This window comes from Nymphaea colorata, chromosome 3 (genome assembly GCF_008831285.2).
Source record: "Nymphaea colorata isolate Beijing-Zhang1983 chromosome 3, ASM883128v2, whole genome shotgun sequence".
NCBI classification, from domain to species: domain Eukaryota; kingdom Viridiplantae; phylum Streptophyta; class Magnoliopsida; order Nymphaeales; family Nymphaeaceae; genus Nymphaea; species Nymphaea colorata.
In genome coordinates, this window is record NC_045140.1 from 26,508,312 (window position 1) to 26,529,214 (window position 20,903).

The 20,903-nt window shown below is 39.1% G+C and overlaps 2 protein-coding genes across 2 annotated transcripts; one reads left to right on the forward strand and one right to left on the reverse strand.

Moving 5' to 3' along the window:
- The first annotated feature begins 7,192 nt into the window (after positions 1-7,192).
- On the forward strand, positions 7,193-10,615 carry LOC116250583 (E3 ubiquitin-protein ligase WAV3-like). Its single transcript, XM_031624316.2, has 3 exons — positions 7,193-7,672; positions 7,797-7,880; positions 8,922-10,615. Exons 1-3 carry the CDS (start codon positions 7,574-7,576, stop codon positions 10,290-10,292), a joined length of 1,554 nt encoding a protein of 517 aa, XP_031480176.1. The 5' UTR covers positions 7,193-7,573; the 3' UTR covers positions 10,293-10,615.
- A 164-nt stretch (positions 10,616-10,779) lies between these two features.
- Positions 10,780-17,479, reverse strand: LOC116250584 (THO complex subunit 3). The gene is made up of 11 exons (XM_031624317.2): positions 17,238-17,479; positions 17,043-17,138; positions 14,388-14,517; positions 12,903-12,994; positions 12,681-12,749; positions 12,199-12,256; positions 11,976-12,075; positions 11,617-11,703; positions 11,290-11,368; positions 11,068-11,200; positions 10,780-10,986 (listed from the first exon to the last, which is right to left on the reverse strand). The coding sequence occupies exons 1-11, from the start codon at positions 17,301-17,303 to the stop codon at positions 10,952-10,954; spliced, it is 945 nt and encodes a 314-aa protein (XP_031480177.1). The 5' UTR covers positions 17,304-17,479; the 3' UTR covers positions 10,780-10,951.
- Positions 17,480-20,903: the final 3,424 nt, after the last annotated feature.

A 20,903-nucleotide genomic window follows, 5' to 3' on the forward strand; every position in this document is an offset into this window, starting at 1 on the left:
TTTGTAGCAGACGTGACTATAACAGTGTTGTTTGTTGTTGAGGTCCTGCCTGTTTTACCGCTTCTAGGGAATTGTAATTGTTTGTTTGTTTCCACTTACTGATTTGTATCGTCGCAGGTGTAACTAATGTCAGTCGCGGCGAGACCATCTCTTTACCTTGGTAAGTTTAGGAAAAGTGGGCTGCAATCTTTCTCTCAGTTTGAAATTAATCCTAATGCTTTGTGAGAGCAGCTAGCAGGGATGATCTGTTTGGCTTATGCAAGGGACGGGCATCCATGGGGTCTTAAATTTGGACCACTAGCACAGTGGTTGTGGCTCATACTACTGTGCTGTCCGCCCTTGGGGCTTCTGAGCATGAGTACAGTTATTACTTTGAGTACTGTTCAGGCAAGTAAGAGGATTTATCACGATTTACGATCCACCACCCAGAAAAGTTGCCAAAACTCCCCTCTTTTTCCTTTGCCTCTTTAGTCCACGGCTGTTTCGATACCTGAGGTAGAGGCTGCACACCTACTGCTTAGAGCGCGCTCGGGCTCTACCTTCCCAAGGCACAGGAGAGTGATGTACAAGGAGACAGGTAACTTAACTTGAACCGGTTGAACTTCTCCAATGAAACGTCGGAATAAGAGCATCCTCACCCTTACCCTTCATTTGTATCCGTTTGGCCAGGGGCTGATTCGCTCTGATACCGATACTGAATACTGTTGCCAGCAGGGTGATATAATAGAAGATCTGTTTGGCAAATCAAACAATATGTTAACTGTTTTATAAATAGTGTTTTTATGAACAAAATGAGGCAAATTTATGAAACATATTGAGTAGTGTTTTATGAATTTGCTTTAAAAATTGAAAGAGATCTATAAAACAGTATAAATTGTTTCATTTGCCAGGCCTAAGGGGCCCGACATGGCCTCTTTAGAATATGGGCTAGTAGTTTGCTGATATCGGCTGATATATTAATAACATAATGACATTCTTTTAATTAGTTTCAAGGATCGTATTCAATCCAGAATCTAATATTTACAACATCAATTTTTATGAATATCCGATTGGAGACCCCCATTCTACTCTGATATACATTTAACTTGCTCGTGCAAGAAATCCTCAAAGAACGTTTCAGTAACAAAGCAAATATCTATCTTCTTCTCTGATTCAATTAGATGCTAAGAAATCGTTTGTTCCGGAGTAAAGATCCGAGTTCATCAAAAGCTAGATAGTGAAGATTGTGGCACCAGCGAGTAGTGAAATTCGGAAAAGATGGAACATGAATCTCGAAACTGGCCCGACTACTGGAACGTGGTTTTTGCTTTTGCCATATGATCGTGCAGAACTCTTGGCATACATTTTAAAATAGATTGTTCCTTTGTGAAATACGAAGATTCTGCAAATTTTAACTGCATCAATGTGGATTCCCAAGGACCGAAAAAGAATTTAAAAACACTTTTTTCTGATGCATATGCTAAGATCTTGTAGGTGTTTGAAAATCAAATATTTTTTCTGCTTATAATATACAGGGTACAATTGGACTGCTGCCTAAACATCCATCCATCATGTGTGTGTGAGTGTGCATGCACGCACATGTGTGTATGGAGAGAAAGAGAGAGTGAGATGCACGTGTATACAAATTAACTGTGATTTTTTGCCACTGATTTTACATAAAGAATTTTACAAAAACATTTAATGTTTACTTAAGAGAAACTGCCTTTAGTGCAAAACCTCCAAAACTAATATCCTTAAGCCTTCTATAACAAGTTTCAAATTTCAAACCCTTTCAAATTTCAAACCCTTTGAGTGTGAGCTACCTTGCCACACAATAAATTTTTTAATGAAATAAACATACATTAATTTTGATCTCTTTCGAGCATGTTTAGGTCCTATGAATCTATTCTAAAGATTTGAACAAATTTGTGAACCATGATAACAAAATGTTTTATGAATGTATGTTAATTTTTTAGAGCAAATTCATAAAACAGTAACAAGTTATTACATTTGCCAAACAAAATCATGAACTATCTAAATTAAGTGGGACATATTGGGTTTACAAACAGATCTTTACAACACCGTTTCTTATTTCTATAAAAAAAGTAATCCAAAAAATTAAAGTAACACGAAAAAATTGCCTTTGTTTCTAAAATTGTATGGACCAAATACATGCGGCTTTGAGTATATAATTTTTTGCAAATATAATTTATTTATTCATTTTATTTTGAAAGTTGCTTTTCTTTAACTTGAGAGGCCCCATACCAGCAGATGCACGAGTGTGCAGAATGGTACTCGCTCCCATCGCACGTGGTTTCGCTATTTGGCAGCAATTAATTATTGGTTCTTACAGATCGGTACTTCCATCGCACCCATTAATCAACCTGCGGCTTATCATTAGAGGCACCCTCCCTAAATACTTTTAGCTGTTAATCACAGAGATTAATTATAACTTATCACCATTTTCTATTGAGCATCAAATCTGAAGCTTCCTTTCTTTCCCTTCCAGCAAATAGGGCAAGGACAAGTGGCGGAAGGCTACTGGGCCGTAACCTGTGCATGTCATTATTGTTGGCCTTTCGCACGAAGGCCACAACCACAAAGTTATCATGATGATCCTCGGAAAGAAAGGGACTCAAATTCAACAGCCATTTGTGCTTTGGATTCACTGCAGCGACGAATAGGCAAAGAAATTAGCGCGTATCTTTTATGAAGCAAAAGGTAAAATAATCGATTTTTTTTAAAAAATTAAGAATTAATGAAAAAATGTTCAAGAAAGAATTGAAGCATCAAACTGATAAGGGAATCTAGATTATAAACCCCACTTAACCTTGATTACATCGGCCGAGAAGCCAGAAATTTTTTGCTATGGGGTACTTTTGTAAAAATCTTTATTTTTGAAGGGACACAACATATATAAATAAGTAAATAATTGTAAGACATCTATGTAAAAATAAATAAAAATTTTGTTGTTGGCGTGGACAATTGCCCACGTAGCTCTGCTACTAAAGTACAGGCGCTCCGCCCCATGAAAACCATTATATTTACGGGATTCAGCCATTATAAAAAAACTTGGTTTTCATTAGCAAAAGACCTCAGCCATTGAAATTCCTCGGTTCGAGATTTCCACTGAAGATTATTATCCAAAACTTGGTTCTGCTTTTCCTTTGTCTCCAGTGCATTTCTTGAGCAGTTCTTTGGTTTTAGACGTTGCTAGTCATTTTCTCTTCTTCTTTTTTTGCCTTTGGCCGTTCCCTTTCATCGGGCTCAAGGCAAAAAGACGCAGGCGCGAAAGAATGTGGTGCCTTTTTTTACTGCGACAATTTCTGAGAAATGATCACCGATTGAATTACAGTGGGTACAATTGCCTCATGAAACCCAGGGTAAGTGCTACTTTCTCTTTCGTACAGTGATAAAAAAAAAAAATTGCCAGATTTTCTTGCCCTTGTTCTGCTGGCTTCTGTATCAAGAAATTGCATCCGTAGTCAAAGGTTGTCTCGGGTTTATCAATCCGTGTTATTGCTATTATTATTTATGGTTTAATGGGAAACCAAAAACTGTCAGTAAGTCATCCCTGTTGGATTATATATATACAAAACACTGCTTTTAGAATATCTAGTTCTAGTAAATATAGAGTATAGATTAAATAAATGTGAATGTTTAACTGAATACAAGCTGTTCGATCAACTTGTAAATTTACAAAATGTCACTTGTAAATTTACTTTTCAAAGTCAAGATACTATTTGTTATTTATATTTTAAAAATGTTTCCACGCGTGATAGCTTGTAAATATTTTGAGTAATGCGGATATCCTGCAGTCAAAACCTGGCCTAAAGAATCCCATATATATATATATATCATTCGTAGAAATCAGACCACATGTATAAGGGACAAAAATTAGACTACTTAAAAATTTGTTTCGAAAATGATTTTAAACAAAAACTTCAACATCTTGTTGTATTCATAACCACCAATTTAATATAAATCATGTTTTAGTTCAAGTTATTTTTGTAAAAAAAAATTATTTTTCTACTATCACAATTTTGACGCTATAAAAGCCTTTCACTATTTTATTACTAAAATAAAAAATAACTAACTTAGCATATTTTCATCGTCAAATCACTTTTAAGATCAAATCTATAGGTTACACTACAAAAAAAAAAAATTTAATATCCCTTATCAGAGTCTTTTGGTAGTTACCTATGCATATATATACGATCCAATTTACTTTGTACTGTTTTAGTAAATCTTCAATAAAAAAAATTAAACGTTCTAATAAAATTATGAAAAATTAAAGCATATAATTTACCCTTTTAATTTTTTTATTCATCTGCTTTAGGACACGCAGCCATGTGAGCCTGAGAAAAGATGACGGGTAAATTTCCCCCGTTATGGTTTGATCGGCGCATCAGGAGGCCTCCTCGAAAAGGGAAGAAGGGCTCAGCTTTAGTAGCTATCAGGAAAAGCTTCAGTCTTTTTGGCGTCCCTTTTTTTCTGGTCCCCCGTCTGTCTCAAAACATGCACTGGTACCAGCCATAATGCACCAGCAAGTGACCAACTTAGGTTCAAACCGGAGATCCAAACTCAACAAATCCTTGTCTTGGATTCTAGATCTTAGACCGTGTGGGCCTTGTGTGGCACCTTTTAGCTACTCTGTATAAAACAAATACCACCCAAATTCTGATTTTACTGGCAATACCTTGTATCCAAATTGCCCCACTAAAGATGTAAATGGATCAGATTCGAAACAGATAAATGTTTTACCAGACGAAGCTACCTTATCGAATCTCACCAATTTGCTTTCCCATTTATATGTAAAGGGTCGTTTGGCATCAAGAAGACAAAATTTGTATTTCATGACTTGAACCCGAACATGTGAGCTCTCAACTTCGAGACAGATTCATAAAATACTAACACAATGTTTCTTTAGACCATGTTTAATAGACTTCTCCTAAAACCATGTTTAATAGACTTCTCCTAAAAAAGAAAAGAAAAGAAAAGAAAATTTGGCACTGGGGAGGTCTGATCTTGAGCATATAATATTAAGTGTTTGAAGCTCGTATAGTTATTGCGTCTCTCATACACGCATGGCATGAGTACCACAAAAGAAAGAAAACTTCCAGGTATAAGTAAGTTTAACATAAGGAACGGAAACAATATGGATAAGCGGAATTGGTAATCCAAACTTCAAACTTTTTCTGTTTAACATAGTTCATACATACACGCATATAGGAAAGCTACGTTTTGATTCTTGAGAAGTTTGATGGCTTGGGAAAATGAATTTTAACTATCCATATCCTAAATATATTTTTAAGAGAAGAAAAAGAAAGGGTGCAATATTCTAAGATAAGATGGTTTGTCAGAAGAAAAATTAAGTAATATAGAGGTTAATTGGGTTTTATAAGCTAGTATCTAATATATAAAATTATGTATAAAAGTATCCCGATTTCTCACAATTCTTAAGATTACCGTTTTCTATCTTTCTCCTCACTTCTTATGACATTTGACAAGGAGAAACAAAAAAGAGTATATATATATATATATATATATATATATATATATATATATAATCCATATAATATTTTATAATACATGTAACTCAACATTTCTAACCAAAGAGATAAGAGTAAATTTGTCAACTTGTACAAAGGTGAAGGTAAAAATATTGTTGTTGAATGAAATACTTTTCTTGCTTACCTAAATGAGTGATACCCTGAAATTAGAACCTTCGGATTCAGATGGACTGACTCCGGGCCCAACGCAACACTGTGAGCTGCTCCGCTTCACAGCTCCTTTCATTTATTGATGCTGATGCCGAGGGAAGAGAATTAATCGGGAAAAGGTCGCTGTTTCGAAAGTTAAGAAGCGTTCTGGCAGCTTGAAGGATTTCCCTCTGAATTGAATGCTGAGAAAATGCAGAATTGAAGCGCTTGAGAGCGACAGAAATGTTTTAAAATTCTGAAAACGGATTGTTCGGTTTCCAATAAATGCCAAAACAATGAAAGAAATGAAAAGCAAGGCAGCAGCCTGCTCTAACACCACTTGGTGCAAGACTGCCCAGTTACAATACCAAAGTATCATACTTGCAGAATTTATTCTTTGGATTTCAAAGGTTCTCTCTTCTCTGTTAGTCAAAATACATTAACGATTGGAATTTAAATTAATTGGCTACAAATTTGGTCTTAAAGATGTCATCATACTCTAAATCCCCAAATTTTTATATGGGTACACTGGTTATGGACTCATGAAAAATCTAAGGATTAGTATAATCGGTGAAGCAGGAGATGATAGGCAATCAATTTTTGTTTCAAATTCTCAAAACAACAATTTTTTATACTACAAAAAAGAAAGGACTACAAACGCTTAATTTGAAGCACAATGGGCAGCACTCTTAAACACCAAAAACATGCCTTGAACCCTAAAAGGATAAAGGGGTTGGGTGGTTGGCCCAAACTCTAGAAAACCCCGCTAACTAGACACGATAGCTCAGGTAATACGTGAATGAATTCGGTAGAGAATTCAAATCGGATCCTGATCCTGATTGGTTTAGGTCAACCTCGACCCGACTTACACAACTTGTCTTAATTACAGCAAGTAAATTTTTGGATTAAGCGAGTGGTCATTTCGGAAATTCTCAGGGGACCTTTTGGTCATACGGCACTAGCATGTCATTTGCGAAATTGAAAAAGGTCGAATACATAGTTTAGGGAGATGACACCCCGGATCCAGCGGAAGACATAAATATACTACAAAATGACTACTATACCCTTACCAACACCAGCCTGTCCAGAACAAACCTTGGGGAAATTTTACTTTCGATGGGGACGGTTGTGGAATTCGTCAGCCACCGGCGTTTTCATGAACCGCTCGCCGGCGGCGAGTGGAGAACCCGAAAATCTCGGGTGGGCGGGGGATTTTCTCCCGAGATTTTCCTTCTCGTTGCTGGCTGCGCAGCGGACAGGATGCTGCACGCGAAGTTTTCCGTTCCCTCCAAATCCTACAAGATAAAAAAGGGAAGAAAAGAAGGCAAAAGAGAGTAGAAAAAGCAAATGGCTACAGTGATGTGCTTGAAAGATAAAAAAGATAAAGGAGGAAGCAGAAAAAGTAAGAAGTTGGGAAGAAGTTCCTGAAAGGAATTTCATTAAGTTTTGAATGAATGGGATTCCTTGGGGTGTTGTTAATGATATCTCACTTGGTGGAAGGAGAGGGTCCGTGTTAAGACTATAAGTACGTCAAATGTGAAGCCCAGGAAGAGCCTCCAGGCGTGTGTACAAGACGCCATTATTGTGCTCTGGACTGGACTGCACTTGCAGAGAAGAAGAGAAGAAGAGAGGGGAGAGAGAAACGGCAAGGAGGGCTTTATGGTCGATGGTGACAATCAATCCCGGGGAGGAGAGAGAGAAAGAGGCAGTGACTGCTCATTATTGAGAGAGAGAGAGAGACCCTTTATTCTGTTCGTGTGGTTTTGTGCGTGTGAGAGTGAAAGAGCAGGACTGTTCATTATTTGGAGGGGAAAGAGAGAGCGAAAGGACTGCTCATTGTTTAGAGAGAGACAGAGAGACAGAGAGGGAGGTGGGGAGGAGAATAGAAAGAGATGGGAGGGTGTCAATTGAAGCAGGCGGCGAAGAAGTTTGCTTTGTCCTGCATCTCCATCTCCAGAAAGGAGGGCGAGGGCGAGTCCCCTAAGGACAATGTGGGTCTTCTTCTTCTTCTTCTTCTTTCCCTTCTTGGGGGCTATCTCTATTCCGCTTTTGTGTCTGCATTTCTTTGACTAGCATTTTGGGCTACCTCTCTTTTTTGGTTTTGGGATGGCTTAGATCTCCACAGAAGAGATTGAGGCGCATGCAGATGGGAATGCTTGTGGGATTCAACAAGAGCAAGAGGGAAGCGGCTCAGCCAAGGTACCACAGCTTTCTCTCTCTCTCTCTCTCTCTCTCTCTCTCTCTCACGCACACTCACCACACACGCACACGCATATTTTGCTCCCTGTTGCTGAAATTGTTAAGAATCGTTTTATTGAGATTTCTGAAATAAAAGAGAGAGAGAGAGAGAGAGAGAGAGAGAGAGAGAGAGAGAGAGAGAGAGAGAGAGAGAGAGAGAGAGAGAGAGAGAGAGATCTTCACAAGTGAGATTTCTTGAAGTTCTTAGAAACTAGCAAGTCCTCTCATCTAAGAACAAGTCCTCTCAACTGAGATGCTAGTTTTTGAAGCTCCTACGAGTTCAAGATTTTTCCTGCCAGCTGCAACCTTAAGCAGGGGAACGCGTCGTCATTCTTAGTTTCAATCTGTTAGGGATATGATGGGTATTTGGAGAACCTGCAATGGATACGAATTGTGTCATCAATGGGTGCCTTAACTACTGTTTCCGGCTCTTTCCTTTAATCTCGTCACTGCAAATAAAGAAGTAAAGCAGAAATGGAAGTATAAAAGAAAGGTCATCCAGTCCCTCTGAATTCTGTGTCTTCTATCCAAAATAACTAACATTTCTGGGCAAACAATTTCTAGAAATTTTGAAAGATAGCAGAAGTCTATGCTTGATTTCGAACAGAAATGTACTGGCTCAAGGATGCCATCTATTTCCTAGCTAGGTAAAAAGTAGCTTCACATGAAAAAGGAAGTGAGGTCGTTTCAAAATTGAAAAATCTATATATGAACGGTATAACGTATATATGCTATAACGTATATATCTTTTCGGTTCTCGCGATTTCTTCCACAGAGTAACTATGAGCCTGGCCTTTGAAGGAGGTCAAGAGTTCAATTACTGGTGCACCTCTCTTCGCATTCATAATTCTAGTTGGCGGTCTGCCTAAGACAAGGTTGGCAAGGAAACAAGAACAAATATTTGTGGCGGGTGTCTAGGTTGCATAGATCTTCAAAGTTCCCATGCCCTATATTAATTTGCAAAATAACTCACATCTTGATGCTTTATGGATTCTACTGCAGAACTTCTGTCCTATATGCCTTGAGCCATTGATACCTGGGTGCCAGACCATCTTCACGGCGCAATGCTCCCACGCCTTCCACTTCCTCTGCATCTCCTCGAACGTCCGGCATGGCAACACGACGTGCCCCATTTGCCGAGCCCAGTGGAGCCAGCTGCCCCGCCAAATGGGGCCTAAATTTCCCCTCCAAGTTCATGAGAATGATCCCGTTCTTCGCATCCTTGACGACTCCATTGCCAACTTCCGAGTCCATCGCCGCTCCTCTCATCGTTCAGCCAGATATGATGACGACGATCCAATAGATGCAAGCCCCCCTTCTGATCAACCCCGCCTCGGCCTCACTCTTATCCCCATTCCGCCACCACAGCCGCCGGAATTTTCCCCACGCAGGCCTTCAGCTTTGCAAGTCATTCCACCCACCACCATTCGGATTACCACCAACCGTCCGCGTGTTCAATCGACGATAAATGAGATAACACCATATCAATCAAACATTATTCCAGCTGCACCAATGTTCGATACTGCACCAAGTACGCAGAAGCTCTGTCAGTACTCCAGTAAGGCTTACTTGTCAGTAAGACTTGCAGTTTCACCAGCAGTAGATCTTGTCTTGGTTGCTAGTTCAAACGGCACACAGTTGAGGCTTCTCAAGCAGTCCATGGCTTTAGTAGTATGCTCCCTGCGTCCAATAGACCGTTTAGCCATTGTTTGCTGCTCAACCACAGCAACACGAGCCTTTCCCCTTCGTTGCATGTCGGCGCAGGGTAAGCGAGCTGCTCTGCAGGTCATCGAACGCCTTTTCTGCATAAGCGACGTAGACCACGCAGAAGGGCTAAGGAAAGCGGTAAAGATACTGGAAGATCGTACTCACCACAATCCACATGCTCGAGTCTTGCTGCTGTCTGATGGACCGGAAGAGCCTTTCTCATGCCATGACATTCAGTTTCAAGTACCGATCTTTCATTTTGGACTTGGGTTTGGCTTGCATTCATCAAATACATGCATCAAGCATGAGTTTGAGGAGTTCTTGTCTGGGTTGCTTGGGGAGGTGATCAAAGAAACAAGATTGAGAATTGGAGAGAAGGGGATGATGGTCTGGTTGGGTGATCTCAGAGGAGGAGAAGAAAGGCGGATTTTGGTAGATATAGGTGAATGTGGGCTGATTTCCGTTGGTTACAATTATGTGGAAGGTGTGGAAGGGGAGGAATGTTTGAGAACAGGGGAAGTAATGGTAAGAGTTGGAGAAACCACTGACAGCGATTTTTCAAGGAGGGAAATGACCATTGGAAGAAGAAGCAGCGTCGAGGGGTGGGAGTACCATGATCCTTGCATGGCGAGAAGATGGGCCAAACACTTGCATGGATTGCTGTAAAGTTCAAGCGAAATGCACGTTCATGTGGCTTTGCTTGTGCAGTTCTGGTTATGTGGTTCTTCCTTACTCTTTATTGGCCTTGATTCTTGGTTGCCAAAACAAGCTTTGGAAAATTCAATGCATATATACGGGTGTAGGAGGCGGCATTTTTAAGAGCCACCTGAAACGATCGAACCGCAAATGATGGAATTGGCCATTTGCTGTTGTGGATGGATGAGATTAATTTCTAGTCTGGTTTGTTTCGGTTTACTCAAGATATCTAGCTTTTGTAAGAAAGAAAGTTCTCTTCCCTGCTAAAAGGAACCTTTTCTATTTGTTGCAAATGACAATCCAAACATTCTGGTGCACAATTCTCAAGCAAGCAAGCAATGTTTATATCGCATGACTCGGAAACGCCCACTCAAATAGGCCTGAACAGAACTCGTTACAAGATTTTTGTACTTTCATCATCAGGTGGCACCCAAATTTTTGCTTGGAACACTTCGCAAGAACCAAGGAAATTATACCTCCTTCCGAAGAGTAAAAAGTGTAGACGACTCAATCCCAATATCAATGATAGTTTGCTACATTTTGTCAAACAGTGGCTCCATTTGACGATTTCCTGATGAATTGAACTTTTACTTGTAAACAAATCTCACTAAAGCCTTTTTGTGTTCAGATCAGGCACTATCGAATCCAATTACTCGGAATACACCTGCAGAAAAGATCAATAAAAGATAACCCGGGTAAATTCTCAATTGTTGATGAAACAAGACCAAGTATGCAAGTGCCAAACCTTCATCAGCTTGATATTTATTCTTGTCATCACCAGCATAAGCCAAAAGATTACATTTAGGATTCCATTCTACGCTGTTCATAGCAGCTCTGCACGGTATCTGATGAACCGTCCTCCCAGTCTGAACATTAGACTGTTCAAACACAATGAAAGCACATTTTAGGGGATAGTTTTTTGAGACGTGCATAAATTCAGCAAATACTTGGGAGATGAATGCAGTACAATGTCGATAAAGAGATCTTCACTAGCTGAGGCAATGTACTCTCCAGTATGATTGAAACTAACAGTCCTTACAGGCCACCTGCAAGGAACAGATTATCAATTACGGCTACTTGATTTTGCTGAAGAGAAAATTAGCCCATTACTGTTTACACCCTGTAAGGCTATAACTCTAATCAAGCAAGCCTTGAGAAGCCAGCCCAAATTTATTTTAACAAGTCCCAGGTGGGAATGACACGAACTCAGAAGACACAACAAAACCAAGCAAGCTGGAAACAAGTCTCATCCTAATGGAAACTCCAGGGGACATTTTAATCCATGGACCCTTACTCAAGTTTTGTAAATGTTCGAACACAAAGCATCTCTGACATATCCCAAAGGCTGACCAGTGCATCTGCACTTCCAACAGCGAAGTACCTGTTTTATCATAAAAAAAAAAATCCAAAACATTAAAGAAAGATGTTAGCATTTTGTCCATCGACTGAACCTTCCCATACATTTTAAGAAATGACGTTTAGGCAGATTAGAAACACAGAGTAAATGACGTTTAGGCAGATTAGAAACAGAGAGTAAATGACGTTTAGGCAGATTAGAAACACAGAGTAAATGACGTTTAGGCAGATTAGAAACACAGAGTATTCTAAAACCACAAAACAAAGAAAGCAAATAGCAGGTGTATGCAAGCATACCTTCCTAAAGGATCAATAGCAATGCAATAACAACCAGCTGTATGTGCAACGAGCGTGTGAAGGGCTTTAAGAGATGGATAACTGAGCACCTCAACAGTACCTGTATAAATTGTCAATTATTAGATTTCATGACTGAGTACAACGTCTAATTCCAAGGGTTCAAAAGCAATCACTAATATATAAATGGTAATGAAAGTCTGATGAAAAGACAGTGCTACTTCACCATTCCCTGTAGTGAGGAAGAAGATTTCTCCTGTTGTGTCCCATGCAATCTCGTTGACCTGAACATAAGCACAGGATGCAGGACTTTCCAGTCACTAGGGACATTTTACAGACAAGAGAAGTTCTTGATGGAAGAAGAGTGATCAAGCATGATCAGAAATGATTCTTAGGCTGGAAGTCACAAAAAGTATATACATGTAAATCAAGCACAAAAGTAGACTCAAATTTCAAATGCTGATCATGATTGGACAGGAACAGTCAACAGCTCATCATTCAACTCTTGTTCTATCATCCTGTCCATTCAAAATCATCCACTAACAGAAAATATTTCAAGGCCCATGAAACTTTTCATCAATAGCTATAAAATTCATGCATTTATATGAAATACACTGGCAAATTTAAGAATATCCCACCCTCATATGCAAAGTAGCAGCACAGCAAACTCAACATGCTTGTTAATTGAATCAATATGCTGTTACTCACTTCATAGCTGAACTTGCGCTTGTGGATAGGTTTAAATTTACGAACATCCAATATTGTCAGTTCATCATCCTGTAGAAAACATAAACATAAGAGCTTCTGCATGAAAATATGATTCAATACAATGAACAAGCATATGCTATTACACTAAACAGGGGCAGCTCTACGCAAATGCACCATTTCTGATTCTGAAGCTGACAATAAAGGAACACATTACACACGTACCCTGTTTCCAACAGCTATGTGTGTGCCATCAGGCTTAAACGTAATATTTATATTTTCACCACTAAGTTCTACCTGTTGAGTGCATTTCCCACCTGAAGCAACATCCAGAAACAAAATCAGCATTTGGTGGATGTAAATCTGAAACAAGTATGACATCAAATATCGAAGGAATATGATACAGTCTGGTTATATGCCATGACTGCATGTCATGATTCATGTGGTATTGAATGTTTTAAAAGGTCTCATTCTCCAGTAATAGTTCTTCCAAACAACTACAGACAGGTGTAGATATTAGTGGTTCGTAGAAACCACAAGACGAGGAGTCAAACAATAGCAAATGATGGAAGGCATTCAAAAGCAGGTTACACTGAGGATGCTAGATGAGATATCCAATCTCTTGTCCTTTGGTTTCCTACAGGAGAGAAACCATGGATGCTCAAGAAAGGAAAGAATCATGTGCAATGAAAGTCAACAAGAAAGATGAGAGTTGCAAAGATAGGAATGGATTATTTCCTTACTGCCTTCTTTTGTATCATAAGTGTGGCCTCACACAGTATCTGAAATGTTAGCCTTAAAACTTGAACGACATGGATTTATGGACATAAAGCATGTTTACTACATGGAGTATGCAAGCCCTCTCTCTCTCTCCCTCTCTCGTAGAGAAAGAGACACACACACAACCAAAATAAAAAGGAAGGGAACATTGTTATGATTGAACAAATCTTGCAATAATAGGAAACAACATGAAAGAAACTAGGAACTGAACATGGAAAATACCAGAGAGAACAGAAAATTGCAGTAAATTTTGCGAAGGAGGACCGCAAAGACGGGAACTTTGTTCAGCTTCCCACTGCTTAAAGGGAGCATGACATTTCATGCCTAATATCTACGGTGTACTAAAGTTGGTAAATCATTTTCATTGAAAGTTCAATTACCAAATGAAATTGCACATATGTGAAATATTAATGTCTTTTTCAAGTTTGGGTTCAGACAGCTATATTTTCTAATAGAGGTTGTGGGTTTCAGGCCATGATCCATGCAAGAGACCCTTGACTAAGACATTGTGTTTAGCGTTACCTGAATAAAATCTGGAAGTTAATGTAGTGCCATCTCCACTGAAACTTTAAAATGCAAGAGAAGAGAACAAAATTAGGACAGGAGATGTTCGTCACAGACAGTTCAAAGCACAGAACTTGGTATACATGTATCATAAAACTGTCTGAACTTTTAGATTTCAAATCAGGTGAATAGACACAATGCATTTCGTTATCTACTATATATGTTCTGTTATGCAGTGAAGCACCATAACCGTCTAGCACTGATATAGACGAGTAATAGGTTAAAAAAACTATGACTGCTATTAGGTACAAAACTGGGAACTCGGTTTCACTGCATTGGGGGAATGCATGTATCATGTGGAAGAGAACACTGTCATTGTACAAATGATGCAATTCAAAACAAATAAAAGGACTTTCAGTCTCTTACTACGAGCATCCCATAAGCGTACAGTCTTGTCTCCTGATGCAGTTGCAATTAAATCAGCATGTTTTGGGTCCCAACATAGTTGATCAACGCTATCAGAATGCCCTTTTAACTCAATGTCCTTGGCCTTTCCCTGCAAAATTAAGAGATTAAACATACTAGACAAATGCAAGAGCTTGTCTTATTTTTTCATATGGGAATAGAATGTTAATAGCACCACCCACCCAAAATTAGCCAATTTGAAGTCACTGGCCTTATACCGTACCCTGACAAGTTTTCCATTATGCAGATAGTATACCCAACTATTAGTTGATAGCCACATTAGGGGATTTGATCATTTGAAGCAACTCTTAGACCCATTATTTTGACTTCAAATTCAACAAATTTTTGGTAGTATCTGCTTTCAATTCCTAAATCTCTATATTAAACTTACTCCTTTGAAGTAATGTGAATTGAAAGCAGTAGGAGATACTACTGTAGAAAACAACTAGTTACACATTAGGGAATTTGAAGCAACTCTTAGACCCATTATTTTGATTTTGAATTCAACAATTTTTTGGTAGTATCTTCTTTCAATTCCTAAATCTCTATATTACACTCACTCCTTTGACTCTTGTAATGTGAATTGAAAGTGGCAGGAGATACTACCAATGAAAACAACTAGTTACACATTAGGGAATTTGAAGCAACTGTTAGACCCATTATTTTGATGTTGAATTCAACAAATTTTTGGTAGTATCTGCTTTCAATTCCTAAATCTCTATATTACACTTACTCCTTTGACTCTTGTAATGTGAACTGACAGCAGTAGGAGATACTACTGATGAAAACAACTAGTTATATATAACAATTTAGCCCTCACACCACCAGGAGGATATGGGGGACATTTTATGTCTACTAGGTTCCTTGGTACAATTTCCTTCTAGTAGCTGCATGAACAATATCGTTGGTAGTATCTCCTACTGATTTCAATTTCTAAATCTTCTATGCTAGACTTACTTTGTTAACTTTTATAATGTGAAGTTGCAGAACGAAGACAACTAGTTGCATATAACAATTTAGCCCTCATACCACTAGGAGGATGTGAGACGACTTTTTTAGTTCACTAGGTTCTTTGGTACAATTTTCTTCAACTAGTAGTAGCATGCATGCCCTATCGTTGGGACTGATATTTTTAGGGGAATCTAGCATTACCTTTATTCATCCTCTTACATAAACAATTCTGATGACAATTTCCAGGATGGTCCTAGAGTGCTTGTGTGTGTGCATACAGATGCATGTTTATATATCAAATAGGCACCTGAAGGTACACAATTTGTAACGTTGTTGCTATGCAAATTACATTCATACAGATTTTCCTTACATTTTGAGGGTAAAAGGAAGCGAAAGGATCTTTCCCTTGGCATGCTTCATGTAATGCTGGTGGATTGTTAAAGCTACAATTTTACCAGAATAGTCTCACATCCACAGAACAAAGGGAGCCTATACCCTGAGGATAATGTGCTTGGTGACCTTGTTATAATTCATTAAAATGATTTAGAAATTAGAGCTTACAAACATGTAAATTTAGCTATTGTTGGCTTTGCAAGAGCTTTCATGCATTCATAATCGAGATGTTTTATGTTCATAGTGCAGAAAACTTGCTTCTTTCAACATACTTCTATTTGAAGCCCTTTCCTTGCATCTCCAAAATCTTTAGTCCTTACTGCTGAATATCTTTAAGTATACAGCCATCTAGACAAGAGGTTGTAATGGCAGAGATAGATGTGATTTTCATGAGACTCATATAGTAGGATTGAGCAGGGAAAAAAGAAAATGTTAGTGACGTGAAGCAGCCCTTGGAAAAAAAAAATGATGCCAAAACTTGGACGCTTGTGGCACATTTAAACAGCCAGAGCATCACAAACACAGCACACTCAATGTCATCACAAGTTGAGGAATCATTTCTCAGCCAGTGATTTCAGATGCCAGGAATCATACTTGTGATAAACAAATCACAGTGTTAAGGATCTCAACATTCAGTTCTGTGAGATTTAAAAATCCAAACTATACCCATTTTTGTTTGGGTGGCCTGTGATCTTCCTCAAGTATCACATGCAGGTGAGTAAGTTTGCAAAGAAAACATGCTTAGTTAGGCCTTCATGATTAATATCTTGGTGTCACCGTAACAAGCAAATTCCACTATCATGAACCGTAGTTAAGCACTGTTGGCTGGATTTACGTTAATGGATCCGTCAACGTCATACCACTCAGACCTGCTAAAAGTCATGTATTCCCCACTCGGCTTGGCGTTAATCCTCTGTTGCACCTCCCATTAGCACTATCACCAGTCTGCCAGTTGAAGTTAGTCTTACTAATTGTTCAACAACAAACGGACGGACATTATGATGACAAAGGGAGGACCAAAATGCCTGATTTGAGCCATCATGCTATGAGACTTACGGCAGATGTAGACGAGAAAGAACATGCAATTTCAGAAGCTACCGCAATCATTAGTTGAAGAAATTTGGTTCACGAATCAGAATCACCAACCAACAACCCCATTCGGGAATAAAGAAATAAAAAGAAAAGAAACCAAGGATTGTTTAAGCATACAAAGGAAACAGTCCGAAGAACATACTAAACACACTACACACACACACAAACACAGAGACTCACGTGGCCGTGGGATTCGACGTGCCAAACGCGGGCTGTCTGGTCGACGGAACCGGAGGCGAGCTTCGTCCCCGTGCAATTCCACGCCACAGAGTGCACCTTCCCTCACAATGAACACCCACAACCATCCTAGAAGCTCAGCATCACGTTGATCGCAAAGGGAGGCGGGAGGGGGGGAAGAGAGAGAGAGAGTTTTACCTTCTTCTTGTGCCCTTGATACTCTTTGTTGTGGAGGCCTTTGAAGGGGCCAACGGCTTCCGCCATCGCTCACCTCTCTCGGAAGACCCAAGAACTCTCGCCCAAGATGATCAAATCAGCCCGTCCAGAAATACAACGGTGGAGCTCCGCCGTTAATTTGGAAAAATAAAGACTGAATCTGCTTCTGACTCGACCTGAGCACCGAACGATTTAAAGACTTAAACCCAGCCGAATAACCTGCCGTCCGATGAAGTCCAATGACTCGAGTAAAACTTTTTGTCGCAGCATGAAGTAGGCGTTTGATAGAAGTGACATTAAGTAGGCGTTTGATAGAAGCGAAAATTTAGACTACAACTTACACCGGACGGGCGAAATTTTACCTTTGTCTGACGACTGACGCTTTAAACAAAACCAAAAAAAAGGTTAGTGAATAAAGAAGGATTTCAAAAGCCACAACCTTCTTGACCTAAAAAGAAATGAACCAACAAGGGAAGCAACATTAGATGCCAAGGAAGAAGATAGAAGAACAAGAAGAAATGACTAGAAATAAATGGTGCCGCTTGCTTGATCCCTTGTACGAGGCTGGGCTGAGATTAGGTATGTCAATATATTCGATTTGAGATACGGATTCAGATCGAATTCATTTTTAGACAAATATCCTATATCTAGTGCTTGAAAATTGGCAAAATCCGGTTCAAAATTTGGATTCGGATATAAATATAAAAATCGGATTTGGATTGTAAAATCAGATTTCGGATATGACTTTGCTTTATTCAAATTTGAATCTAATATATAAATATCCAAAAAAGCAGACATGATTAAAGATGTATCTGATCTGAATCCGATCCGCTGACATCCCTAGCTGAAATTGAAGGAGCTCAGCAGTGGAGCCATAGTTTATGGCGGAGGTACACTAATATAATAATTTTTAGGAGGCAACCGATATGTAAATAAGTAAATTGACATGAGACATTAATAAGCAATTTATGTCCCAAGGAGACGGATGGCAGGATGTGGAGGTAGTGTTTGATAGCCTCTGATCTCATAGTCAAAGCTACATTAAAAAGCCTACATTATTATATCTTCAGTTTAAACAAAACTGAGCATCTTAGTAGTGTGGATCTTAAGCACATTATATGTAAAAAACCATGAATTTAAGATTGGATGGAAAGGTGTCTAACTTTAAATCTGCAGATCTGAGAGCCTGGATCTAAGACCTCAAATCACATGGGATCTCAAATTTCTAGTAAAACAAGCACTCCCTTAAGGAGGCTTGGTTATGTCTAGGAGGAAAAAAGAAAGGATCTCAAATTCTGCTATGTAAAAGAAGTTTACAAGGCTGGTTGCGACCCAAATTTCTGGATAGAGCCAAAAATTCAGCCTGTGACATTAGGAGCTGTTTGACAACAGTAACATGATGTTAACTTTCCATGTATTTGACCTAAAAGTAGAGCAGATTCATGCGGCACTTTTTATGAATCTGTTTCAACTTTTGGAGTGGTTACACAAATTAGTAACATTCTGTTACTGCTACCAAACAACCTTAAAATTGATGATAAATAAGCTAGGATTGAGCTGAACATGTTTGCTCAGTCAAATTTATATAATGCTGAATGAAACCAATCCAAATCAAAGATCAAAGCATTGAAGTTCAACTGACAGGCTGCATCACTACATCCCTCAGAATTTGGGCTCCCTAATCCATACATAGCAAGTGAAACCAGATTTGCTCCCGCTTGAGGAAGTTCTTGAGCAACTTAAGATCTTTTAAGTTGGAAAATGTCACAGGTTCAACCCCCAGGGTATGCTTTTGAGAAAAGCTAGTTAGATAACCCAGCTTGTCAACTAGAAAAATTGGGTTATAGCTAGGTAGCAGGTCCTAACAAAGGCCGCAGATTGCTTAAATAGAAAATGGCCGCATTTAGATACCTGGCACTAACAAACCCTTCTTCAAGTGAAGAATCTATATGGGATGAATTTATAGATCAAACTAAGGCTATAAATTATGTATAAGTGGTTGCTTTATGGCTTTGATACAAACACGAGCTATCTCCCTGGCCAGAGTTAAACTTCAAGTTTAAGGAGGTCAAGGGGTTCGACAACCAGCATCCATCAATTTATGTAAAGATGCAAATAGATTGAACCCAATCAATCTCAAATCTGTTTCATTTAGATTTGGTAAAGAAATCAAGACCCAATGACTAATGGATTTAGATTTGGTATGCAGTTTTGTAACCGTAAATCCAATAAAAGTTCAATCCAGTTATTATACCAGTCGGTTCTGCTTTCAGTTGGCAGGAGGTTCGACTTCTGTCTGAACAGAAACAAATCGAATCCAGTGAGGGCAGGATCCAACCCAAATCCGAACAGTTCACATCCCTAAGCACCAGTGTGCCCGTTAAAAGGACAAGCTCATGCACACACAATTGGAACTCATTTCTGCGTGATAATGTGGAGCTAGAAATATGGGAAGGTCCTTTGTGAACACAGAGAAATAATGTCCATAAGAACACCAGAAAAAAAAAAAAATGGGCACAAAATTCATTGGGAGGAGACCGGACCAAGAAAATTTTGGCTAAAGGGTAATAGTTATATACTTTTAAATTTTTAAGAGGGCACCTGAAAATAAACATTTTTTGTGCGCTTGTGTGGGCAATTGCCCACACATGCCTCCTCCCCTGCTTGGCAGGTTGAAGGTCCAAATCGAGAGGAGCAGTAATTGCAAAAGGGTCATCCTGTTACCCAAACGTATTCTGATTTACCAATGGTACCACATTCTACTATTGGCGTGCGATAAGTTTGAAAACGTAAGAACCTGTTTGGAAGCATGGATTGAGATGAAGATATGGTTGCTCTGCATTCTCGTTGCATGGTTTTAACAGTTAAATTAAATCTATAAGTTGTTTCGAAGTAATTCTTGTATTTTATTTGCTTCCAAACGGACGTGGATTCGTCGAATCAAATCTAAGCAAAATTGTTTTAGCTTTGTTTTAGAAGCCTTGCATTCAGATAGAGGAATGGTTTCCTTATCACTTTCAAATTTACAGGGTTGTAAGCCCCACAAAAACCATTGTGGAGCAACTAGACTTTACAGAGTTGCAGCCATGCAGAAAAGAAAGCCTGATGCCGTTTCTTTACTCTGGTTGGAAAGCAATGAAGCAACAACCAATTGAGCATTGCATTGCCAATGACTGGTTGTTCAAGATGATGCTGGAAGATGGTTTAGAGGATGAGATTGCATTATGAACTCCATCTTGGTGCTCTCAGTGTTTCTGATCAAGGCACTCAAATGGTTGATTTGGGAGCTGAGTTTTTCAAAGATGAAGATAGACTACTTGGAAATACAAGGTCGATCTTTGCGTGTTACTAAATAAAGCATTACTCCCCCTCTTTCATGTGAGAAGCCAAGGCCTTCCTCATCCTTTGCCTTCAGCGTCTAGAGCTCTAATTTATATGCACGAAGCTTTGCTAAGGGTTGATAACCATAGGTTGATACATATGAGCAACACTAGGACCTGAAACCAATGGCGGAACTAGAAATTTTTTGCTATGGGCACTATGTACTAATTAGTACCTTGGGCTGTCTTGGGCTGGCGTGGGCAAGCGCTCACCCCAACCCTACGCTGGCTCCGCTATTACTATAAGCAGTTGAGTTTCTTTCTCGTG